Source organism: Oncorhynchus mykiss, chromosome 10, assembly GCF_013265735.2.
Source record: "Oncorhynchus mykiss isolate Arlee chromosome 10, USDA_OmykA_1.1, whole genome shotgun sequence".
Lineage (NCBI taxonomy): Eukaryota > Metazoa > Chordata > Actinopteri > Salmoniformes > Salmonidae > Oncorhynchus > Oncorhynchus mykiss.
Genome location: NC_048574.1, coordinates 6,401,505 through 6,428,859, shown reverse-complemented (window position 1 = coordinate 6,428,859; position 27,355 = coordinate 6,401,505). Strand labels below are relative to the sequence as shown.

At 43.0% G+C, this 27,355-nt stretch overlaps 1 protein-coding gene and 1 long non-coding RNA gene across 2 annotated transcripts; one reads left to right on the top strand and one right to left on the bottom strand.

Annotated features, from left to right (window-relative positions):
- Positions 1–721: 721 nt before the first annotated feature.
- Positions 722–22,250, bottom strand: LOC118966696 (vitamin K epoxide reductase complex subunit 1-like protein 1). The gene is made up of 3 exons (XM_036989577.1): positions 21,665–22,250; positions 16,230–16,339; positions 722–5,186 (listed from the first exon to the last, which is right to left on the bottom strand). The coding sequence occupies exons 1-3, from the start codon at positions 21,853–21,855 to the stop codon at positions 4,960–4,962; spliced, it is 528 nt and encodes a 175-aa protein (XP_036845472.1). The 5' UTR covers positions 21,856–22,250; the 3' UTR covers positions 722–4,959.
- A 2,273-nt stretch (positions 22,251–24,523) lies between these two features.
- Positions 24,524–25,634, top strand: LOC110533295. Its single transcript, XR_002474940.2, has 2 exons — positions 24,524–24,998; positions 25,297–25,634. It is a non-coding gene; the product is annotated as an uncharacterized LOC110533295 (long non-coding RNA).
- Positions 25,635–27,355: the final 1,721 nt, after the last annotated feature.

Here is a 27,355-nt window from a genome sequence, read left to right as displayed (position 1 = left end):
AACATTTCAGTTCCTTGCTCAGAACATGAGAACATATGAAAGCTGGTGGTTCCTTTTAACATGAGTCTTCAATATTCCCAGGTGAGAAGTTTTAGTTTGTAGTTATTATAGGACTATTTCTCTCTATAGCATTTGTATTTCATTAACCTTTGACTGTTGGATGTTCTTATAGGCACTTTATTGCCAGTGTAACAGTATAGCTTCCGTCCCTCTCCTCGCTCCTCCCTGGGCTCGAACCAGGAACACAACGACAACAGCCACCCTCGAAGCAGCGTTACCCATGCAGGGCAAGGGGAACAACTACTCCTAGTCTCAGAGCGAGGGACATTTGAGCGAGTGACGAGCCTGCTGGTGCCTACCATCGTTCAGTCAGACTGCTCTATCAAATCTTAATTATAATAAACACAGAAATACAAGCCTTTGGTCATTAATATGGTCAAATCCGGAAACTATCATCTCGAAAACAAAACGTTTATTCTTTCAGTGAAATATGGAACCGTTCCGTATTTCACTAACGGGTGGCATCCACAAGTCTAAATACTCCTGTTACATTGCACAACCTTCAATGTCATGTCATAATTACGTACAATTCTGGCAAATTAGGCAGCCCAAACTGTTGCATTGACACTGCGTGCAATGAAGGCAAGAGAAATGAGTTTCTCAGTTACATATTTTGTGTAATAATAAAGAGTGAGATGCTACAAGAAGAGGCACAAAGGTCACTTCAGATGGAATGTTTTTTAATGGTAGACCATTTCCACATGACAATGAGCCCCATTTTAAAATGTTCACTGTTAATGTCAACTTTCGGAACAGTTTTCTCACAAGGTAAAGCAAATAGTGGATTTCATTCGATTCGTTTCTCTGTACCCATTCAACCTACCATTCACATAATACTTTTTTTTCCCGTGTATGAAAATACAGCATTTGTCAACGTATTTGTCAAATGCAGAAGCAAACCTACAGTATTCCCTCCCACAAACAAACTGATGCTGACACGTGGACATCCCTCGTTCTGAAATAACCCAGAAATGTTAAGTCTATACAGCTAAGATGTAGTGACCAATGGAGAGCCCATTCATACAAAATAAGGAGAAATACAAATGATTTCCCTTGTAATTCAGACAAAAAAAATAATAATTATAGCAGAAACAAGTGACCTCTAACGACAGAAATTAAAGATGAACATTTATTGAAAATAAAGTAGACACTGTCCGTTTTAAATACAAGACAGGGCTTTTCGGTGAGTCATTTTTTTTTTTTACCTCTCACGTGGTTTATTCATTACAGAAACCAAATGGTAACCGACACGGGGAGGGATCTATCTGAATTTGTCCAATAGAAACTTGTTTGCGCTTTACGTTTTTTTGAAAAAAAGTACTTAGCAAAAGAATCTGCATGTTTACACCCCTGGTCTCTGATCAGTTAGTGCTCTTGCCGAGCCATGACATTTCCTTTCAAAGTTGGCAAGACGGCAGAAACAGACTGGCACCCAGGCGATCTACAGAGTGCTGTGGGGGGAGGGTCCAATGATCAGAAATACATGTTTAGAAAGGCAAGCAAGAGAGCCAATCACAGTCACCAGACTTTATTTTACTGTGTCTCTTTTAACTGTGAAAAGGCCCAGTGATCCAACAGAAGGCATTTGTTAATGCAGGTGAACATGACTCATGGTTCTAAATCTAGGGACATTTTTAGAATCACTTTCTGAACAGGACACGCGGATTAAAATGAGTCGAGGGCTGCATTATACATTTATCTGTATTTCTGTTGATTAATACGTGTTTTATCTTCTAATTTGACTTGAATAAAATCAAAACATTTTTAAAATGTGTTGACTCCTTATCCAGCAGGTTAGCGATAGGAACACATTCAGCAAGCTTCTTTTAAGGACTTTTGACGTGTGTGACTTAAAGCCAAACACTCCACCCATACATCTCTGGAACTATTATTACACCTGTTTAAGTTTGTTGCTCCAACATTAGGACCTATATGAATGCTGCCAACATGGGCTCTGTGAGTAACCCCTTAGCAAAGTCTATAGTGTACAACCAGACTGTAAGTCAAACTCTGGGAGTTGGAGGTTTAGACCTTGTCATCATGCACAAAATGGCATCTCGTCCCAAAGACCTCAGGTGTTCCACTGCTAAAATTCGGATGCAACAGGCAATACCAATATTCTTGTGTCAAATACCTTGTGCAGCGCTAGTGAGTGAGTTACAATGCAAACCATGTGTAACCCATAAGTACCTCATATTCCATCATGCGTGTACAACTGATGACCTAGCATGGTTTAACAGGAAGCAGTCATTTGCGTCATCAGCCATCTTTGTTTAGACCTCGGCCATACGGAAACAATGGCTCCTTTATTAGGAAATTGCCAACTGGTGTAAAAAAAGAAATGTGACAATGTTGAGTGCCCATCTAAAACAGTATCAACGAGATTGTTCAACGTGAGCCAAGGGATGTTCCACTGTCCATGAATGTGAATAGTAACTTACACATCAGGTTTGAAGGGCTTCAACATGATCTGTCGGCTATTCTGCTTCGCGATGATCCAACTGCCTTGGGTTGTATCACACACTTTGGCCAATACTGAGAGGTTTCCTTCCCCAAAAAACTGTAGCTACAGTGCTGTTGTTCCACAGAGAGAGACTGAACCTTACTACTTAAAAAAAAAATAATCGACAACCTTAACCTACAAACATGCCTAACTGAATGGCTGGCCTACTACTGCCACCCTTGAGCTGACAGACGATCACTGTTTGGCAGCCTGTGCTACCGTATCATTGCGCTATACACAAGGGGTGAGGGAGACACCAATGGCCTTAAGTATACAATTTAGTAAATACAAAACAAAAAAAGCAATGGGTTTGTAACAATGGTGAGACAATGAGGAAAAAAATAAGTGAAACATTTACACATACCCCTCCACCCAATAAAGGAAATTCACGTCTCATTTACATATACCCCTCCACCCAATAAAGGGAATGCACGTCTCATTTACATATACCCCTCCAACCAATAAAGGGAATGCACGTCTCATTTACATATACCCCTCCAACCAATAAAGGGAATTCACGTCTCATTTACATATACCCCTCCAACCAATAAAGGAAATTCACGTCTCATTTACATATACCCCTCCAACCAATAAAGGGAATGCACGTCTCATTTACATATACCCCTCCAACCAATAAAGGGAATTCACGTCTCATTTACATATACCCCTCCACCCAACCAATAAAGGGAATTCACGTCTCATTTACATATACCCCTCCACCCAACCAAATAAAGGGAATTCACTTCTCTTTCAGGCACATAAGTCTACATGGACCCCCCAGTGGTACAGTAGTGTGTGTCCAGGAATGCTTTTTACACATAACGACAAGACAGGGAAGTTCACGGAGAGCAAAGACTTCATCTTGGCAGAGAATAAATTAACTAGGGTCATGTACATTAGGCACCAGATAAGAAAGAAAATAATAAACTGAAACGGGGTACTACCTGGACAATAGACGGGTTGGTTGTTTAGCAACAAAACTGACGGGGTTGTTTGTTAACACAAACTATATTGTCGTCATTGTTTATTGAAAACATAAGTACATTGTTACAGTCGTTGGTTAAACCAACTGAAACAAGCCACCTACGATTCCCCTCATGGTAGCTTCATGTCATTGTATCTGGCCATCCAGAATCACACCACCACGCTGCCTTCTGCCCCATTGAAGCAAGTGCATTGTTTTCGTGACGTCAGCTAACCAGTCTATAAGAAACGCACATTTTCATTTTCCAGTGCAAAACGTTATGAAAACGTTGCGTTGCCTAATGAACACAACCCTGCTCTGAAGACTCTTGAGAGTGCACATATCATATCTGCTTTGTGACCTCGGTGAGTTAATGAAAGACTTCTGAGAAAGAAACTGATTAGTGAACACATGAATCCACGCAAGTCTATGCAGCATGCCTGGCTTGGGGTTACAGGAAGTTAAGACGTGGCACACCGACTGCAAAAACGTCTTCAGACGGAGTTAATTCACCCAGATGACAACTTGACTTTTTTTTTTCTTATTTTTTCTTTTTCTTATTTTGTGATTTCTTTCGAAACATGTTTTTTATTATTATTTTTTAACTTAGTCTATGTCAACACTAAATCACAATCTAACCTGGAAAATTTCTCAGCAGCTATTTACAGAATCAAAAAAAAATTATTAAAAAAAATACAATTCTGACTGATTTCCACACAGTTGCTCACAGTCTCCCATGTTTAATATTAGTGGTACTATCAAAGACACAAACAAAAACCTGCTGTAAAGTGTAAACATTGAGAGAAAAAAAAACAAAACAAACTATTCTGTATGCTGTAGGATGCTAACCGGTTTGGCTCTCATGTTATCCTAGCTATGCTGCCAACTGTACGATTATAAATCTCCACGATCATGCATTTGGTATTCTGACCCATTATTCAGTTCCGCTGAGGTTGTAGTGACGTTGCAGCTAGGCTCCGGAGCCGGTCAGGAACAGGACCTTCTTATCGATTTTCAAGTATACACCTTTTAGAAGTCCCAATTTTCCTTCTATGTTCTGGTCCTTTTTTGTTCAAGAAGGATGTCCTGTCCTCTCATCTTTCACAGTGAAGTGAACTGGGATTCTACCTTTGCTTTCCTGCTTGTTTATTATGTGTGAGGGTATAAATAAAAAAATAAAAACGAAAATGAGAAACGAAGAGAATCCCCCGCCCAACCCCGTTTGAAAATCCTTCCATTTATGCAACAATGAACTTGAGAGATGTCTGGCCCAGACTAGTCATCCTGTTTCTTTATATATATATAAAACACACAGCATAATAAACAATGTTTTGGAAGCAAGGTCTCCTGGTGGCAAGTCAAAATGTTCTGTTCAAGAGTTCACGGAATTTGTTTAACTCCCCCCCCCCCCCCCCACCCCACCCCCCTCATCTTAGTCCTGTTTGACCGGCAGCTGCTGCTTCCAGGCCTCGTTCAAGTAAACCAGGCGCTTGTAGTTGAGCATAAAGAGAATGAAGCTAAGTGCATATGTGGTGACGCAGATAATGCAGAAGTCCTCGAGGACAAAGTAGAGGATGTAGCCGAGGTAGAGAGAGCCCATCACCGACAGGATGGACGTCGCCATGAGGATCAGGGCAGCCATCGCACTCACGGTGATTCCTGTAACCCGAGAGAGAGAGCGAGAGCGAGACACACACACAGAGAGAACAGTGTTTAGGCTACTAAGGTGTACAAGTAAGATGTGCTGTGCGAGGCTAGCAGTGAAGAAACATAAATCACTATGACAAACACTACTATGTGGAAAAGACATATTGGATAAATTGTTCACAAAACGCCTGGACCTTGCACTTGAATCAGGGAGGAATAAGTCCGTGCCTTCTTCTGGTGACCTTGTATGATAACCAGTCAGCGTTAAGACTTAGCACTTAACTGACATATTTATCCATTTGCTTACTCATGCTTGACGATTATAAATATAAAAAGAAAGAGATTGGACACCTGGCCGTCTTTCTGACCTTGAAATCTGACTACCCAGCTGTTGAACGTAACGGGGGGGGTCCTATTCCCGATGTAGTGCATGTCTTGGGTATCTGGTCAAAAGTAATACACTATATAGGGAACATGGTGCCGTTTGGAACTCAGCGACACATCCACTATGGCTAACTTACAGTGATGTCATAAAGGGCACTATATAGGGAACTATATAGGGAACATGGTGCCGTTTGGAACTCAGCGACACATCCACTATGGCTAACTTACAGTGATGTCATAAAGGGCAGTATATAGGGAACTATATAGGGAACATGGTGCCGTTTGGAACTCAGCGACACATCCACTATGGCTAACTTACAGTGACGTCATAAAGGGCAGTATATAGGGAACTATATAGGGAACATGGTGCCGTTTGGAACTCAGCGACACATCCACTATGGCTAACTTACAGTGACGTCATAAAGGGCAGCCAGAATAACAGCAAACTAGCTGCATTTACGTAAAGCGGTTTTCTAGTGACATTTATTTGGATACATCCATAACAATGAGCTAATGAGGCGCAATTTCACCTGGCATAGAACATGTGCTCTCTCTCATCAGGACACCATTGTTCAGAGGAGCTAGCCAACAACACAGCTAACACAGCTAACTTCAAACTGAAGCTGAAAAGGCTGCATTTCGTTTTACTTTTTTTTTTCAAGTTAATTTTTTTTGTATATATCCATAAAAATAATGACAGCCGATTCATGATTTCGACTGGCTGAGAAACACAGCCTGTCTCTTCCCGACATGTTCATTACTATGTGACAGCAGGCGATTGAATTATAATATTGAAACAATGTTGCAAATATCAGAGAGACAGACAGGAAGGTTTATACAAATCTGCAGTTGAAAATGAAATGTTAGATCATGTCTAGATTATTTTTTATAGTGGAGCTCAAGTGTATAAATTGCCCGGCTGGGCTGATGAGACAGTGGATTGTGCAGTCAGCTGGAACAGAGTAAATAGGCATTTTAACGTCAGATTTAGCCTGTAGCAATTTGTGGTATAGACACCGGAATGGGGTTTAAACCAATCAGCATTCCGGACTCAACTTACAGTCGACCGGGTCAGCTCTAGCTGGGCAGAAATTTGACGAACTGACTATGACAGTGCCACGTTGAAAGTCACTGAGCTCTTCGGTGCGGGCCATTCTACTGCCAATGTTTGTCTATGGAGATTGCATGCTTGTATGCTTGATGTTATACACATGTCAGTAACAGGTGTTGCTGAAATAGCCGAACCCACTAACTTGAAGGGGTGTCCACATACCATGTTGTTTATATAGACATGTTCAACCTAACCACACTGACCGTCAGTTCCACTCACCACTGCTGTGTTAGTCAAAATAAGCCTGTGTAGTAACCTGGGTTAAAGGGCCTCTAGTTCTGAGGCAGCACCAGGTGGCTAAGCAGGGCCTGTAGCCCAGTCAGTCAGTCGGCCCCGTAGCCCAGTCAGTCAGTCGGCCCCGCAGCACAGTCAGTCAGTCGGCCCCGTAGCCCAGTCAGTCAGTCGGCCCCGTAGCCCAGTCAGTCAGTCGGCCCCGCAGCACAGTCAGTCAGTCGGCCCCGTAGCCCAGTCAGTCAGTCGGCCCCGTAGCCCAGTCAGTCAGTCGGCCCCGTAGCCCAGTCAGTCAGTCGGCCCCGTAGCCCAGTCAGTCAGTCGGCCCCGTAGCCCAGTCAGTCAGTCGGCCCCGTAGCCCAGTCAGTCAGTCGGCCCCGTAGCCCAGTCAGTCAGTCGGCCCCGTAGCCCAGTCAGTCAGTCGGCCCCGTAGCCCAGTCAGTCAGTCGGCCCCGTAGCCCAGTCAGTCAGTCGGCCCCGTAGCCCAGTCAGTCAGTCGGCCCCGTAGCCCAGTCAGTCAGTCGGCCCCGTAGCCCAGTCAGTCAGTCGGCCCCGTAGCCCAGTCAGTCAGTCGGCCCCGTAGCCCAGTCAGTCAGTCGGCCCCGTAGCCCAGTCAGTCAGTCGGCCCCGTTGCCCAGTCAGTCAGTCCCGTTGCCCAGTCAGTCAGTCGGCCCCGTAGCCCAGTCAGTCAGTCGGCCCCGCAGCCCAGTCAGTCAGTCGGCCCCGCAGCCCAGTCAGTCAGTAGACCCCGTAGCCCAGACAGTCAGTAGGCCCCAGGCCCCATAGCCCAGACAGTCAGTAGGCCCCAGGCCCCATAGCCCAGACAGTCAGTAGGCCCCGTAGCCCAGTCAGTCAGTAGGCCCCGTAGCCCAGTCAGTCAGTAGGCCCCGTAGCCCAGTCAGTCAGTAGGCCCCGTAGCCCAGTCAGTCAGTAGGCCCCGTAGCCCAGTCAGTCAGTAGGCCCCGTAGCCCAGTCAGTCAGTCAGCCCCGTAGCCCAGTCAGTCAGTAGGCCCCGTAGCCCAGTCAGTCAGTAGGCCCCGTAGCCCAGTCAGTCAGTAGGCCCCGTAGCCCAGTCAGTCAGTAGGCCCCGTAGCCCAGTCACTCAGTAGGCCCCGTAGCCCAGTCAGTCAGTAGGCCCCGTAGCCCAGTCAGTCAGTAGGCCCCGTATCCCAGTCAGTCAGTAGGCCCCGTAGCCCAGACAGTCAGTAGGCCACGTAGCCCAGACAGTCAGTAGGCCACGTAGCCCAGACAGTCAGTAGGCCCCAGGCCCCGTAGGTACAGTCAATGCTTGTCCTATGATTTATTTCAGCAGTGGTGGCAAAGTTAGCGTGGTAGTGGGCGTAGCCAATGGCGCGGTCTACGACCAATGTTTTTAAAGGACCTCCTCCTGGACACAGGAACAAAATGTAATTCTGATTTCCTGCAATTGTACACATTTCACCATGGCTTACGTCACGTTCTTATGCTATCTGAGTGACTTAAAAATAAGGGGGGGCCCCCCCATGTTGACATTTTTTACATTTTTGATTCTCCCCGACTGTCTAGTTGTTTTCATTTAGGTGATTATACGTTCTTAAAAAGATTATCTAATATTAAATATATGAGTTCAGTATATTTTCTACATACTTTATATCTGGTTTTGGTCACTTAACTTTACTCTGAAAACATTTTACCACCCCAAAAATGCAATTTTTTAAATATTTTTTTGGAGTGGCTGCCCTCCACTGCTAAATTAATATAGGGGGGAAAATGGTCAGTCAGCAGGCCCCAGGGCCCATAGGTCAGTCCGCAGAGCGTCATGCCAACAGGGGGCACGTGCTCAGATGTGATTGGTTTGATTTGATTTGTTTTGTTGTTGTTTCTCTGTAACACTGGTAGCCACCTAGCAATTTTATGAAGTTGGGTTTAGCTGGCCCAATTAGTTATGAGGTTTGGAACCTACCTACCAAGAATCCATTTCAAGCTATCAATCGTGTTAGAGTAGCTTGCTTATCTAACTTGATTTGCTGGAATGCGTGCTGGCAAGGTTAATATACTTTTTTTTTTAAATAAACAAATTATTAAATGTACTGAATAAGACTCGCATTCCTTTTAATATTTTAGCAGAGAAGCATAGTTTATTTTTTTTTTAAAAACATCCGCCTGGAGGATACAGACAGTTAAAGAAGTATGCTTAGATATGCAGAAAAAATAAATGTTTTAATGATTGTGGCTCTAGATTGCAGTCAGCAAAACCTCCAACCTGCCACAAGGACATCAGCCAGTCAGAGGAGTGAACGGTATGATTTAACACAGGGCCCTTAGAGGGACTCTGGGGAAAGCTTTTCCTAAACAACATTAACCCATGCTGGACTATCTACTACTTGAATGACACCAACATTTAAATGTATTTATTTTTACCTTTCTTTAACTAGGCAAGTCAGTTAAGAACAAGTTCTTATTTTCAATGACGGCCTAAGAACAGCGGGTTAACTGCCTTGTTCAGGGGCAGAACAACAGATTTTTACCTTGTCACCTCTGGGATTCGATCTTGCAACCTTCCAGTTACTAGTCCAACGCTCTAACCTTGTCTATCCAAGATAGCCTAGCAGTAGGACGTGTGTATTTGTCTTAGAAAATTTCCATCCCCAACTACAACATTTTCCGCCAAGATAACACTGCCAAAGGGGGTGGAGTTGCAATCTACTGCAGAGATAGCCTGCAGAGTTCTGTCCTGCTATCCAGGTCTGTGCCCCAACAGTTTGAGTTCTACAGAAATAAGTCTCTCACTGTTGCCGCTTGTTATAGACCCCCCTCAGCCCTCAGCTGTGCCCTGGACACCATATGTGAATTAATTGCCCCCCATTTATCTTCAGAGTTTGTACTATTAGGTGACCGAAACTGGGACATGCTTAACACCCCGGCCATTCTACAATCTAAGCTAGATCCCTCAATCTCACACAAATTATCAAGGAACCCACCAGGTACAACCCCAAATCCGTAAACACGGGCACCCTCATAGATATCATCCTGACCAACCAGCCCTCTAAATACACCTCTGCTGTCTTCAACCAGGATCTCAGCGATCACTGCCTCATTGCCTGCGTCCGTAATGGGTCTGCGGTCAAACGACCACCCCTCATCACTGTCAAACGCTCCCGAAAACAATTCAGCGAGCAGGCCTTTCTACTCGACCTGGCCCGGGTACCCTGGAAGGATATTGACCTCATTCCGTCAGTAGAGGATGCCTGGTTATTCTTTAACTTCTTTGGGCCTGGGGGCAGTATTTTCACGTCCGGATGAAAAGCGTGTCCAAAGTAAACGGCCTGTTACTCAGACCCAGAAGCTAAGATATGCATATTATTAGTAGATTTGGATAGAAAACACTGAAGTTTGTACAACTGTTTGAATCATGTCTGTGAGTATAACAGAACTTATTTGGCAGGCGAAACCGAGGACAAACCGTTCAGAAATTATTATTATTTTTTGGGGGGGTGGCTTTCATTGGGAATCCAGATTTCTAATCGACTTTCCTGCAGTTCCTATCAATTCCACTGGATGTCAACAGTCTTTAGGAATTGGTTGAGGTTTTTCCTTTGAAAAATGAATAAATAACACTGTTCAGAATGAGGCTCGAGTCTAGTGTACTCTTTGTTAGAGGCGTGTGACCTGACAGCACACTCCACTTTGTTTTCCTCCGGTATTGAACACAGTATATCCCATCTTCAATTTGATCAATTATTTACGTTAAAAAATACCTAAAGTTGGATTACAAAAGTAGTTTGAAATGTTTGGACAATGCTTACAGGTAACTTTTGAGATATTTTGTGGTCACGTTGCGCAAGTTGGAACCAGTGTTTTTCTGGATCAAACGCGCCAAATAAATGGACATGTATATCAACGGAATTAATCGAACAAAAGCAACATTTGTGATGTTTATGGGACATATTGGAGTGCCAACAGAAGAAGCTTATCAAAGGTAAGGCATGAATTATATTTTTATTTCTGCATTTTGTGACACGCCTGCAGGGTTGAAATAGGCTTTTTTCTCTTTTTGTTTACTGGGGTGCTTTCCTCAGATAATGGCATCGTTTGCTTTCGCCGTAAAGCATTTTTGAAATCTGACATGTTGGCTGGATTCACAACAAGTGTAGCTTTCATTTGGTATATTGAATGTGTGATTTCATCAAAGTTGAATTTTTATAGTAATTTATTTGAATTTGGCGCTCTACATTTTCACTGGATGTTGGCCAGGTGGGACGCTACCGCCCCACATATCCCAGAGGGGTTAAAAGTGCTTTCCTCCCCTTCTTAAATAAGCATGCCCCATTCAAAAAAATGTAGAACCAGGAACAGATATAGCCCGTGGTTCACTCCAGACCTGACTGCCCTCGACCAGCACAAAAACATCCTGTGGTGTACTACATTAGCATCTAATAGCCCCAGCGATATGCAACTTTAAAGGGAAGTTAGGAACTAATATACACAGGCAGTTTGAAAAAGCTAGCTTTTGCTTACCTAACAGAAATTTGCATCCTGTAGCACAAACCTCAAAAGGTTCTGGGACACTGTAAAGTCCATGGGGAATAAGAGCACTTCCTCCCAGCTGCCCACTGCACTGAGGCTAGGAAACACTGTCACCACCGATAAATCTAGGACAATTGAGAATTTCAATAAGCATTTTTCTACGGCTGGCCATGCTTTCCACCTGGCTACCCCGGTCAACAGCTCTGCACCCCCCACAGCAACTTGCCCAAGCCTCCCCCATTTCTCCTTCACCCAAATCCAGATAGCTGATGTTCTGAAAGAGCTGCAAAATCTGAACCCCTACAAATCAGCTGGGCTAGACAATCTGGACCCTCGCTTTCTAAAATTATCCGCCGCAATTGTTGCAACCCCTATTACTAGCCTGTTCAACCTCTCGTATCGTCTGAGATCCCTAAAGATTGGAAAGCTGACGCGGTCATCCCCCTCTTCAAAGGGGGAAGACACTCTCGACCCAAACTGTTACAGACCTATATCTAGCCTACCCTGCCTTTCGAAACTATTCGAAAGCCAAGTTAACAAAACAGATCACCGACCATTTCGAATCCCACCGTACCTTCTCCACTATGCAATCTGGTTTCCGAGCTGGTCATGGGTGCACCTCAAGGTCCTAAACGATATCATAACCGCCATCGACAAAAGACAATACTGTGCAGCCGTCTTAAATCGACCTGGCCAAGACTTCGACTCTGTCAATCACTTTATTCTTAATTACCGCAATCTTATTGGCAGACTCAAGAGCCTTGGTTTCTCAAATGACTGCCTCGCGAGGTTCACCAACTACTTCTCAGACAGAGTTCAGTGTGTCAAATCGGAGGGCTTGTTGTCCGGACCTCTGGCAGTCTCTATGGGGGTGCCACAGGGTTCAATTCTCGGGCCGACTCTTTTCTCTGTATACATCAGTGATGTCGCTCTTGCTGCTGGTGATTCTCTGATCCACCTCTACGCAGACGACACCATTCTGTATACTTCTGGCCCTTCTTTGGACACTGTGTTAACAACCCTCCAGACAAGCTTCAATGCCATACAACACTCCTTCCGTGGCCTCCAACTGCTCTTAAATGCAGGTAAAACTAAATGCATGTTCTTCGACCGATCACTGCCCACACCTGCCCGCCCGGTTCTGACTTAGAATATGTGAACAACTACAAATACCAAGGTGTCTGGTTAGACTGTAAACTCTCCTTCCAGACTCACATGAAGCATTTCCAATCCAAAATTAAAACTAGAATCGGCTTACTATTTCGCAACAAAGCATCCTTCACTCATGCTGCCAAACATACCCTCGTAAAACTGAATATCCTACCGATCCTTGACTTCGGCGATGTCATTTACAAAAAAGCCTCCAACACTCTACTCGGCAAATTGGCTGTAGTCTATCACAGTGCCATCCATTTTGTCACCAAAGCCCCATTTACAGTTCAAGTCGGAAGTTTACATGCACCGTAGCCAAATACATTTAAACTCAGTTTCTCAATCACTGACATTTAATCCTAGTAAAAACTCCCTGTCTTAGGTCAGTTGGGATCCACACTTTATTTTAAGAATGTGAAATGTCAGAATAATAGTAGAGAGAATGATTTCAGCTTTTATTGGTTTCACATTCCCAGTGGGTCAGAAGTTTACAAACAGTCAATTAGTATTTGGTAGCATTGCCTTTACATTGTTTAACTTGGGTCAAATGTTTTGGGTAGTTTCCACAAGCTTCCCACAACAAGTTGGGTGAATTTTGGCCCATTCCTCCTGACAAAGCTGGCTTAACTGAGTCAGGTTCGTAGAAATCCTTGCTCGCACATGTTTTTTTCAGTTCTGCCCAGACATTTTCTATAGGATTGAGGTCAGGGCTTTGTGATGGCCACTCCAATACCTTGACTTTGTTGTCCTTAAGCCATTTTGCCACAACTTTGGAAGTATGCTTGGGGTCATTGTCTATTTGGAAGACCCCTTTGCAACAAAGCCTTAACTTCCTGACCGATGTCTTGACATGTTGCTTCAATATATCCACATAATTTTCCTGCTTCACGATGCCATCTATTTTGTGAAGTGCACCAGTCCCTCCTGCAGCAAAGCACCCCTACAACATGATGCTGCCACCCCCGTGCTTCACGGTTGGGATGGTGTTCTTTGGCTTGCAAGCCCCCCCCCCCTTTTTCCTCCAAACATAATGATGGTCATTATGGCCAAACTGTTATATTTTTGTTTCATCAGACCAGAGGAGATTTCTCCAAAAAGTACCATCCTTGTCCACATGTGCAGTTGCAAACCGTAGTCTGGCTTTTTTTATGGCGGTTTTGGAGCAGTGGCTTCTTCCTTGATGGGCGGCCTTTCAGGTTATGCTTAAAACGAGGTTAGGACTCGTTTTACTGTGGATATAGATACTTTTGTACCTGTTTCCTCCAGCATCTTCACAATGTCCTTTGCTGTTATTCTGGGATTGATTTGCACTTTTCACACCAAACTACGTTCATCTCTAGGAGACAGAACGCGTCTCCTTCCTGAGCAGTATGACAGCTGCGTGGTCCCATGGTGTTTACACTTGCGCACTATTGTTTGTACAGATGAACATGGTACCTTCAGGCATTTGGAAATTGCTCCCAAGAATGAACCAGACTTGTGGAGGTCTACAATTTTTTTCTGAGGTCTTGGCTGATTTCTTTTGATTTTCCCATGATGTCAAGCAGAGGCACTGAGTTTGAAGTTATGCCTTGAAATACATCCACAGGTACACCTCCAATTGACTGAAATTATGTAAATTAGCCTATCAGAAGCTTCTAAAGCCATGACATCATTTTCTGGAATTTTCCAAGCTGTTTAAAGGCACAGTCAACCTAGTGTATGTAAACTTTTGACCCACTGGAATTGTGATACAATGAATTATAAGTGAAATTATCTGTCTGTAAAAAATTGTTGGAACTATAGTTTGTTAACAAGAAATTAGTGGAGTGGTTGAAAAACTAGTTTTAATGACTTCAACTGTACTATCCACCACTGCGACCTGTATGCTCTCGTTGGCTGGTCCTCGCTTCATATTCGTCTCCAAACCCACTGGCTCCAGGTCATCTATAAAAGTATTTGCTAGGTAAAGCCCCGCCTTATCTCAGCTCACTGGTCACCTTAGCAGCTGGATGAGCTGCACTACCTGAGCCACTTGTGTGGGTTGTAGACTCCGTCTCATGCTACCACTAGAGTGAAAGCACTGCCAGCATTCAAAAGTGACCAAAACATCAGCCAGGAAGCATAGGAACTGAGAAGTGGTCTGGTCACCACCTGCAGAACCACTCCTTTATTGGGGGTGTCTTGCTAATTGCCTATAATTTCCACCTGTTGTCTATTCCATTTGCACAACAGCATGTGACATTTATTGTCAATCAGTGTTGCTTCCTAAGTGGACAGTTTGATTTCACAGAAGTGTGATTGACTTGGAGTTACATTGTGTTGTTTAAGTGTTCCCTTTATTTTTTTGAGCAGTGTATTGTGCATGCATCCAAATGCCTTTGACTTCTAATTAAAATGATATACACAGTGAACACACAATAGAGAGGACACAATGACGGGACGCATTAAGTTTCACTCCTCTAGTATACTTTAGCCTCATCTGAACCAGGGGCTAGTCAGTCCTCAGGCATCACCATCTGAGCCAGGGATCACCATCTGAACCAGGGGCTAGTCAGTCCTCAGGCATCACCATCTGAGCCAGGGGCTAGTCAGTCCTCAGGCATCACCATCTGAGCCAGGGGCTAGTCAGTCCTCAGGCATCACCATCTGAACCAGGGGCTAGTCAGTCCGCAGGCATCACCATCTGAACCAGGGGCCAGTCAGTCCTCAGGCATCACCATATGAACCAGGGATCACCATCTGAACCAGGGGCTAGTCAGTCCTCAGGCATCACCATCTGAACCAGGAGCTAGTCAGGCCTCAGGCATCACCATCTGAACCAGGGGCTAGTCAGGCCTCAGGCATCATCATCTGAGCCAGGGGGCAGTCAGGCCTCATCTGAGCCAGGGGGCAGTCAGATATGGTAAAGACTGAGAGGGTGCCTGACAGATGTGTGTCAGCACAAATAGCACCAAGTGACTATCAAGGAGGCTTGCAGGGTGTTTTCTGCCATTGTTATACTTTGGCGGGCCGCCTATGCTGTTTTTTTCTCTCGGTTCGCCTAAATCCAAACTAATTAATTTTCTGGATAAAACTGTTTTCAGTGTAAACATCACACAACTAAAAACAGTATGTAGAATAGATTTTTTATATATATATATATATATATATATATATATATATATATATATATATATATATATATATATATATATATATATATATATATATATATATATATATATATATATATATATATATATATTTTTTTTTTTTTTTTTTTTTTTATATTTTTTTTTATATATAATCTTTGAGAACTAACAGTCACCTAAATAAAAATTAGGAGAATTGAAAATTCCAAAAATAATGAATTTAGCAGTATATAAATTGTTATGTTTGAGCAAAAGAACACAGTATTAGCCATGGCAAAATGCATAGTCATATGATATTTGCTTTAAAACTGCAAAAAATGTTCTCTGCTTTGTAGAATAGCCGGAAATTGTCTTAAAAAATGCTAAAATGTCTCTACACCGTCAAGTGGGGGCCTCTAAAATGTTCTGAAATTAAGCCTCACTGATGACCGCGCCCCCCCCAGACACACCCACCACCTAAGCCCTCTTTTGATCCAGAAAAAAACTGGGTTGCCACCTAACATCTACCCATACGTTGAATAGCATGTGCCTGTGGCAGTGGAAAAACCAAAGTCTTACCTAGTAACAGTTGAAAGACATAAAATACAATTCCGTAGACACTGTTTGGCTGGTTCATTGCACTGTCGTTTCCGAAGATCGAGCCCAACAGTCCAAATCCTCGACCCCACCTACACACATTGAGAGGAATTGGAAGAAAGAAATGGACATTTGTTGGTAATCGTGATGTTGATGATTTGCAAGGATAAATTGACAAATACATTTAATTAACCTGAAATACAAATGGCAATGTACACTAATGGCAATGTCCACCAATGGCAATGTCCACCAATGGCAATGTCCACCAATGGCAATGTCCACCAATGGCAATGTCCACCAATGGCAATGTCCACCAATGGCAATGTACACTAATGGCAATGTCCACCAATGGCAATGTCCACCAATGGCAATGTACACTAATGGCAATGTCCACCAATGGCAATGTCCACCAATGGCAATGTCCACCAATGGCAATGTCCACCAATGGCAATGTCCACCAATGGCAATGTCCACCAATGGCAATGTCCACCAATGGCAATGTCCGAGAAGATCAAGCTATTATCGGGCTCGATTCTGATAAGGTGATAGATAACTAGGTAGCCTAAATGGTGTCATTTATAAGTTACAGCCATAAAGTTAACGGCTCTACAATACTAAGTTATACTCTTTATGGTTGTAACTTGTAAATGAGGTAGCCAAAACAGTGTCATTTACAAGTTACAACCATAAAAGTAAAAGCAGGCTTTCACTGAACCACTGTTTCCTTAGTTAGTGGAACCACTGTTTCCTTAGTTAGTGGAACCACTGTTTCCTTAGTTAGTGGAACCACTGTTTCCTTAGTTAGTGGAACCACTGTTTCCTTAGTTAGTGGAACCACTGTTTCCTTAGTTAGTGGAACCACTGTTTCCTTAGTTAGTGGAACCACTGTTTCCTTAGTTAGTGGAACCACTGTTTCCTTAGTTAGTGGAACCTCCAGAGGCCTCAGAAGCAAGACAACCAAGTACTTTGGAAGTCCTGAGCGACGCAACAACCACCGGTCCTGATTACACATCTCCCCTCCCCTCCCCTCCCGCCTCCCCTCCCCGCCCCCCCCACACCTCCTCCCCTCCCCTCCCCTCCCTGCACCGCCTCCCCTCACCGCCTCCCCAATTTTCGATCGTCTCATCGCTGCAACTCCCCCAAAGGGTTCAGGAGAGGCGAAGGTGGAGTCATGCGTGGGCCAAAGCATGACCCGCCTAACATCGCTCCTTAACAACTGCCAGCTTAACCAGGAAGCCAGACGCACCAACGTGTCAGAGGAAACATAATTTAACTGGCAACATGTGTCAGCCTGCAGGCACCCGACCCACCACAAGGAGTTGCTAAAGACCCGCAGGCCAAACCCTCCCCTAAACCGGGCGATGCTGGACCAATTGTGAGCCGTCCTATGGGACTCTCGGCCATGGCCGGTTGCGGCACAGCCAGGGAATAAACCCAGGTCTGTAGCAACGCATCTAGCACTGCGATTCAGTGCCTTACACTACTGCACTACTCGGGAGACCGAAATGCACACAAATTTTACAAGATAAAACAGCAATCACTACAGCATAAACTGCACTTTTACCCAATAGCTCATCAAGAGGTCTGTAACAGCCAATGTCAACATCCCTGTAACAGTAAAACAAGAGAGATGTGACCCATGTCTTTCCTACCAGCTCCAGGGTCTCCCGAGTGGCGCAGCAGTCCAAGGCACTGCATCTCAGTGCTAGCGGCGTCACTACAGATCCTGGTTCGATTCCAGGCTGTATCACAACCGGCCGTGATTGGGAATCCCATAGGGCGGAGCACAATTGGCCCAGAGTCGTCAGGGTTTGGCCGGGTTATTGTAAATAAGAATGTTCTTAACTGTCTTACCTAGTTAAATATAAGGTTTTTTATAACCGTGTCTGTCCTACCAGCTCCAATTCAACCAGTGTTTCTGAATGTCAACAGCAAAGAATAATACAGATATATTAATGTATGTTTATTTGGACAACCTATGGCCAGAGCGTCACCAGCTCACAGCACTTACGTTTTGTTTTTCAGTTTGTCATCATGCTTTATTGGGGTTGCCTCCGTAGGTAGACCTACACAGCCATGGAGAGGGCCAGCTGACAAGGCCTGCACAGCCATGGAGAAGGCCAGCTGACAAGGCCTGCTCAGCCATGGAGAGGGCCAGCTGACAAGGCCTGCACAGCCATGGAGAGGGCCAGCTGACAAGGCCTGCACAGCCATGGAGAGGGCCAGCTGACAAGGCCTGCACAGCCATGGAGAGGGCCAGCTGACAAGGCCTGCACAGCCATGGAGAGGGCCAGCTGACAAGGCCTGCACAGCCATGGAGAAGGCCAGCTGACAAGGCCTGCACAGCCATGGAGAGGGCCAGCTGACAAGGCCTGCACAGCCATGGAGAAGGCCAGCTGACAAGGCCTGCACAGCCATGGAGAAGGCCAGCTGACAATGCCTGCACAGCCATGGAGAAGGCCAGCTGACAAGGCCTGCACAGCCATGGAGAAGGCCAGCTGACAAGGCTAGAACTGACTGTCAGGCAGTGTGGTTAGGTTGAACATGTCTATACAGTGCATTCGGACACCATTCAGACCCCTTGACTTTTTCCACATTTTGTTACGTTACAGCCTTATTCTAAAAATGGATTACATTGATGATGGGGAAAAAACAACCTACACCCCATAATGACAAAGCAAAAACAGGATTTTTTTTTTGTGCACATTTATTAAAAATACAACTTAAATATCACATTTAGATTAGTATTCAGACCCTTTACTAAGTACTTTGTTGAAGCACACGTGGTAGCGATTACAGAGTCTTCTTGGCTATGACGCTACAAGCTTGGCAAAGCAGTATTTGGGGAGTTTCTTCCATTATTTTCTGCAGATCCTCTCAAGCTCTGTCAAGTTGGATGGGGAGCGTCGCTGTACAACTATTTTCAGGTTCCTCCAGAGATGTTTGATTGGGTTCAAGTCCGGAGTCTGGCTAGGCCACTCAAGGACATTCAGAAACTTGTCCCGAAGCCACTTGTGCATTGTCTTGGCTGTGTGCTTAGGATCGTTGTCCTGTTGGAAGGTGAACCTTCACCCCAGTCTGTTGTCCTGAGCACCCCGGAGCAGGTTTTCATCAATGATCTCTGTACTTTGCTCCATTCATCTTTCCCTCCAGACTAGTCTCTCAGTCCCTGCTGCTGAAAAACATACCCACAGCATGATGCTGCCACCACCATGCTTCACCGTAGGGACGGTGCCAGGTGTCCTTCAGACGTGACGCGTGACATTCAGGGCAAAGAGTTAATCAGACCAGAGAATCTTGTTTCTCATGGTCTGAGAGTCCTTTAGGTGCATTTTGGCAAACTCCAAGCGAACTGTCATGTGCCTTTTACCGACAATTGAATTTACCACAGGTGGACTCCAATCAAGTTGTAGAAACATTTCAAGGATGATCAATGGAAACAGGATGCACCTGAGCTACATTTTGAGTCTCATAGCAAAGGGTCTGAATACTTAAGTAAATAAGGTATCTCTTTTTTTATAAATGTTTATACATCCAAAATTGTCTAGAAATCTGTTTTCTCTTTGTCATTACGGGGTAGTGCGATGTCATTACGGGGTAGTGTGATGTCATTACGGGGTAGTGTGATGTCATTACGGGGTAGTGTGTGTAGATTGATGAGGGAAAATATGAATTGAATCCATTTTTTAGAATAAGGCTGTAACATAACAAAATGTGGGGGAAAAAAAGTCCAGGGGTCTGAATACTTTTCAAATGCACTGTATACAACCATGGAGAAGGACAGTTGAAAAGGCCTATACAAATCATGGAAAAGTCCAGCTGCCTGGTCTGGTGTGAACCACTTGGAATATGGATACCATGCCTTTCAAATCCCATGGGAAAATGTCATGACAGTTACACTGACTCGTAAAAAGACCTCTATGACCAAGCCACTGACTTCTAAAGAAGTCATTATAATGATTTTTTCCAAGAATGCTAACCAAGGTTATTGGGGCGAATATATTTTAGTATTTATAACAGTTCTGGACTAACAGTTTTATGCTACATGGAAAATGATATAGGCCTCCTTTCCTATAGGGTTCATCTATTTAGTTCACAGACGTGCCACACAGACCAAAAGCATCCAGTCTCTTTTCTCTTTCTGCTATATATATAAAAAAAAAAAAAAAGCTCTCCCTCGAGACAAAAATACTGTATATTTTGCCACTATAAATTAACAGGTTTAGGTTGGGTGTTATTCAATGCATCATCATGATGGCCTTTGGCAGGCAGAGTGTGGTTGAGAAACTGAAGGTCTTCTCATGTTGTTCATGAGAACATGTTGTTCTCATTGACTCCAGCATTATATCTGAAAAATCTCTTCACTGTACCCCCCCCCCCCCCCCAACCCAACCCACACAGGGACCTGACATTGCCTGTCCACATTAAACACCAAAACAGGAGCATGCATGTCATATAATCATGGTGGCTACCCCAAGATCACATGGCAAGTGAACTAGCGGATGAAATCCAACAGGTCATGTGACTTCAGCTTTGTCAATATAAACATTTGCATTTCCTAATCTGAGGAACAGGTTGTTCATATTGTCATTGACATATTACAGCTGACAATTCAACTCTTCTCAACGAGGACAGAAATCGGAGGGGGAAAAAATAATATTTGATATATAGTTAATGGTCCTATACAAATGTAGCCTACAATTTCTAGTTAAATCAGTTTTAGATATTGGAAAAAAGGTGCTTGAGGTTCTCAACCAATTTAGTTCATAGGTTACACGTTAGATTAGACAGCTGATTCACACGTTTATACAAGCTACATAAAACTGGCTGGATGGTTACGCCGATCTCGTCCAGTTAGCTGGACTAGCTTAGTGACTAACCTTAGCCAATGTTAGTTTGCTGCCGGCGGTGGCGCCGTAATTCGCTAGCTAGTTGGCTAATGTATCAATCTAATGAAAGCAATACGTGTTAAGAAGTTTAAAAGAACAAAAATGTGTAACATGTGCATCCATGCAAATTAAAGAAAACACCACCTCCTGGCATCTTAGCAAACAAACAGGCAGTTAGTAGCTAGCTAGCGTTAGTTGCTGGCTGGTGGATAAGTAGCGTAGCTTTAGCAATTTGGCTAAACAACTAACGTTACACCAGCCTCTAACAGTCAAACATACCAGCCTAAGTTTCTTATCAACAGTAAGCAAGCATCAGATTGTAACTTTTGTACGTTTTTTTGGGGGGGGGGTGAAAACCATTGCATTTTTTGTTTTACATAAATTGTAAAGTGTACTAAAGAAGAGTATGCGGAAGAAAACATATATATATTAATATATATATTTGACAGTTCAGCTCGCTCAGCCGTTCCCACAATGCCACAAAACCACCCGGTCTCATTCAGAGCACCGCTGGTGAATTCAAATTACCTGGAGGTGAAGACTTTTGAACAGCTGATAGAATTGCTCACGTCGCACATGGCCCGATAATTCGTGTCTCTAGACTTTTCCGTTTCCACGTGAAAGGCGTATAAGGACAACAATATACCCAAGACGCAAACAAGGAGCCTGGCTATTCTTTCCCATCGAGGGGTGGACACTCTCAGGACGGGCGCCGCCATCTTTCTCCGGCCTTGCTCGAGTCGTACACGCAACCGCTTACCATTGGCGACAACGAGAACTGCGACGTGGAAAAGCGTCAGAACGTGCCACACCACCAGGGCAGGGGCGTGTCACCAAAGTGTCACCGTCTCGCCACCCCTCGTCTACATTACAATGGCCTGCCAAATGCCAATACAGAAAATATGTTTGTGTAGATATAAACGTTTGCATCAAAAATGTTTCCATACCCTACCTGTAACAGTCTGACTTGTATTTATCACATTGCTGGTCAGCTAGACTTAGTTCTGGACTATGATTTTAAAAAAATTACAACTATACCTCTATCTAAGAGTTGAAGCTCCCTATGTCCTTGCACTCTGAGACCAATCTAATATATTACAAAAATAAATAAATAAATTCAAGGAACATGTATGGCAATCCCCTCATGCCCCTGAGCAAGAGTGGCAGCTTTAAAATGTTTGTTTTTTTGCCAGTGGGGTCATACTGCCTCTTAGTGTCTCAATCGTGTACTGTTAGATATTAAGAGTTTGAGATCATTTCTAATGAAACATGTACTGAGTTAAACATAGGAGTTTGTCTCTCTACAAATCAAATCAAAGTGTATTGCTCACGTCCACAGATTTGCAGGTGCAGCGAAAAGCTTGTTATTAGCTCCAACAGTGAAGTAGAATTTTATTTAACTAGGCAAGTCAGTTAAGAACAAATTCTTATTTACAATGACGGCCCAGGATCAGTGGATTAACTGCCTTGTTCAGGGGCAGAATTACTCTTTTTTTTCCTTTTTTTAAAAAACTTTGTCAGCTCAGTAATTTGATTTAGAAACATTTTGATCAACTGACCCAACACTCTTACCACTAGGCTACCTGCCATCCCAAAATGTCTTGCAAATACAATACACATGGAATGTGAAAGTGGACAGTATCATATGTTTACCGGACATGTCTAGATTGTACTCGCACTGCCCAGTTTGCAGTCTACAGCCAACAGACATATGTAATACTGTGTCGTCATGATAGATTTACAAGTCAACTGCATGTATCTGGGTATAGGGAGTTGCAGTGGCGACCCGGCATTCAGGGTAGCAGAGGTAACTCTGGGTCTTCCTTTCCTGTGGCTGTCCACATGAGAGCCAGTTTCATCATAGAGCTTGATGGTTTTTGCGACTGCACTTGAAGAAACTTTAAAAGTTCTTGACATTTTCCACATTGACTGACCTTCAAGTCTTAAAGTAGTGATGGTCTGTCATTTCTCTTTGCTTATTTGAGCTGTTCTTGCCATAATATGGACTTGGTCTTTTACCAAATAGGGCTATCTTCTGTATACCACCCCTACCTTGTCACAACACAATTGATTGGCTCAAAATTATTAAGAAGGAAATAAATTCCACAAATTAACTTTTAACAAGGCACACCTGTTAATTGAAATGCATTCCAGGTGACTACCTCATGAAGCTGGTTGAGAGAATGCCAAGACTGTACAAAGCTGTGATCAAGGAAAAGGGTGGCTACTTTGAAGAATCTCAAATATAAAATATATTTTGATTTGTTTAACACTTTTTTGGTTACTACATGATTTCATAGCTTTTATGTCTTCACTATTATTCTAGTTAAATAAAGATTAAATAAAATAGTAAAAATAAAGAAAACCCCTGGAATGAGTAGGTGTGTCCAAACTTTTGACTGGTACTTGTATATTATCAGCATTCTTGAAGAATATAACTTTTAAATGCCTCATGAGCTTAGTTCAACTGTCACACTCCATGAGAACCCAAAATATAAGCTTGTTTTCCTCCAATTTTTGTAAACATTGTAAATGTAAACAAACACTGTATAGCCTCATAACATGGTTAAAACAATCATTTTGATATCATGGATGGTCAGTCCAGTTGCTCTGTCTCATAATCTGAGAGTGGTTACAATTCTCCAGGCCCATCCCTCATCTTTTTACCAAAACAGAGGCGGGGCATCCGCGTTTTTGTTTTTGTTTAATGCCTAGATTTGTCCTTTAAACAGCTGCATATTATCAAGATATCAAAGTGTCTCCAACTAAAAGGTAAGCAATGGGCCTATAGCAAATGCAGCATATGGCATTCATTTTTCACATGTAAATAACACTTTTCCGTGGTGCTCACAGCATGCCGTTCCATGAGCGCAGCATTTATTTTTTTTAACTCGAATCAATAAGCCTAATCAGTCGTCCATGACAACAAAATCATAAACAACAGAGTAGGGCTGACTAATGAGTCCTTAGTTTTAGGGTTTTGCTCAGGTAAAACAATATTCTTGAAGATTGGAATGACTGGAATTCTGAAAGACTTTGGTTTTTAACGTAAAGATATAATTTAATCGTGTTATTATATGTAGTAGAAAGCGATGGGTTAGAAGAAGCCTATACATAACCAACCCATAAAGTAAAATGTAACATCCATATAATGGCCAGCTATGTAAACTTTAACATTGTTTTATCCTGCAATAGTTGTCGTTCAATTGGAAACATACATTTGTGTCTTCTTATAATGCCTCTTAAGGGGAAAGTAATGTAAAAGTAAATGAATGTAAACAGTTTGCATTACTGAGTATGGGTAATCCAAAAGTTGCATTACTGATTACAATGTGGACAAGTAACTCGTAACTGTAACGGATTACATTTAGAAAGTAACCTCCCCAACCCTGATTGTGTGTAGTGGCTTTGCTGCCCTGCGAAGAAGAAGAAAACAAGGAGAACACCGCCTTGTAAAACGAAGGGATCTTGACACGGGCCAATCAGAGTCGTCTCTTGATCATGTGACGTTAGGAATATAAACAGTGAGTGACATCATCTGTTTACTTCAAGCTTTTGCACGGCTGATAGACTTCATTAGAGTACTGCACTAGTAATATTTGCCTCTCCTAAAATTATGGCAACAGACATCGAAAGATTTGCTTTTTTCGAAGAAGCACACTACGACCAATACGATTACTACAATTTAGCCGAATATTCATGTCACGCTGGTGGAAAAGGTAGAACCAAGAGAGAAATCGGACTGAACACCAATCGCCATATCCCTGCTGGACACGAGAGAAAAATTGCTGAAAAATATCAAAACAGTGAACTTAAACGCAGGAGAACCAAAAGTTTAATATCTTGATGGACTCTGTGTCAGGTAATGTTGTAGAACTATGAAAGATATAGAAAATGTGATGAAAATTAAGCTATTTTAGTGCGAACAATGTTGCGCATAAACATGTCTGTTCAGTGTCTTTTTGCCTCTGCGCTGTTGTTCTTGTCCAACTGCCATTTTAAGACGGAACAAAGAACCCTGTGCATTGCATCGGGTGGAGTTTTTGACATTCTGGATCAACAGCATTTATACACAATTGCAAATCTAACTGTTGTTCATGTTGACCTTGAAAAATGTACATTATAGTTGATTTTATGTATTTTATCTCCCTTCTATACAGATCTCAAACCTAGTTGAAGATTGAACTGGAACATGATCCAAATGTGTATTTTTGCCTTTCCTGACCCTTATGACCCAATGAAAGGAGTTGACTGGGACTGGCCTGCCAGGAAACACACCTTGGCAGTTAGTTTAGAGTGCACTCCATTTCCACATGTTGCACCCCTGTTACTGGACATAACTGGTCTTCAGTTACAGCAGTGTGCAAGAATAAACGGTTTTAAATAGTTGAAGACATCTCTAGCACTATTATGCTGTTATGATACTGTTTGGTTTAAAGTGTAAAAATTACTGTGTTGTGAATAAAAAGCAGAATAAAGAGATGACGATTTAAAAGAGGTTTGAAGTTGACCCTCATTTATCTGATCTAAATACCTCTATGAAATACATCTTGCCTATTTTTTTTACCCATATTTCCTGTTATTTTAGCAAAAAAAAAGTAGTGTGTAGTTCCAGTAGTAGTAATTAACTACTGAAAATACTACCACAATTTTAATTTAGTTCAACTAGGCATACCACAAAGCTACTGCAAAATGTAATTAAATGACTAGTTGAACTATACTGAATAAGAAATATAAAGGAAACAATATCAACAATTTTACTGAGTTACAGTTCATATTAGGAAATCAGTCAATTGAAATAAATAAATTAGGCCCTAATCTATGGATTTCACTACTGGGCAGGGGCACTGCCTTGGGTGGGCCTGGGAGGGCTTTACAACAGACAGAAATACTCCTGAGCTTTCTAGGTGGCTGGTATCAGACGATTTCGCAGGGTGAAGAAGCCGGATGTGGAGGTCCTGGGCTGGTGTTGATACACGTGGTCTGCGTTTGTGAGGCAGGTTGGACGTACTGCCAAATTCTCTAAAACGATGTTGGAGGTGGCTTACGGTAGAGAAATGAACATTAAATTATCTGGCAACAGCTCTGGTGGACATTCCTGTAGTCAGCATGCCAATTCCACGCTCCCTCAAAACTTGAGACATCTGTGGCATTGTGTTGTGTCACAAAACTGCACATGTTAGAGTGGCCTTTATTGTCCCCAGCACAAGGTCTCAATATATGCCACACCTGTCAGGTGGATGGATTATCTTGGCAAAGGAGAAATGCTCACTAACAGGGATGTAAATAAATTTGTGCACAACATTTTTAGAAAAATAAGCTTTTTGTGCATATGGAACATTTCTGGGATCTTTTATTTCAGCTCATGAAACATGGGACCAACACTTTACATGGTGCGTTTTATATTGTTGTTCAGTGTACATGTACTGTAGTTCACTACTCCCCATCAATGACAAATTTGGTATGAATCCCAAATGTCACCTCCAGTCACCTCACTCTCCATCTCCTCTCTCAACCTCTTCACTTTCTCTATCCGTCTTTCCACTTCTTTCTCATTCATTTATCTTCTTCATCAGTAAGACTTTTTTTTCCTCTCTTAAGTCGTGCTCACTTCTTGCCAGTGCAACTGTCCTTGTGGCAGTTGGCCTAGTGCAACAGTATAGCTTCCGTCCCTCTCCTCGCCCCTAACCTGGGCTCAAACCAGGGACCCTCTGCACACATCGACAACAACCACCCTTGAAGCATCGTTACCCATCGCTCCACAAGGCCGTTAAATGTGGAAGACATATGCCAAGTCTAGGTCCAAAAGACTTCTCAACAGCTTCTAGCCATAATACTCCTAAACAGCTAATCAAATGGCTACCCAGACTATTTGCATTGTCCCCTTCCCCCCTCTCTCTTTTACACTGCTGCTACTCTCTGTTTATTATCTATGCATATTCACTTTAACTCTATCTACATGTACATACTACCTCAATTACTCGTCCAAGCGGTGCCCCCGCACATTGACTCTGTACGGGTACCCTCCTTGTATATAGCCTCAATACTGTTGTTTTACTGCTGCTCTTTAATTATTTTTTATTTGTTCAATTATTTTTACTTAACACTTATTTTTCTTAAAACGGCATTGTTGGTTAAGGGCTTGTAAGTATTCGGCGCTTGTGTGACAAATAAAATAAAATGTGATTTGATTCAATTGAAAGCATTCACCTGTGCCAC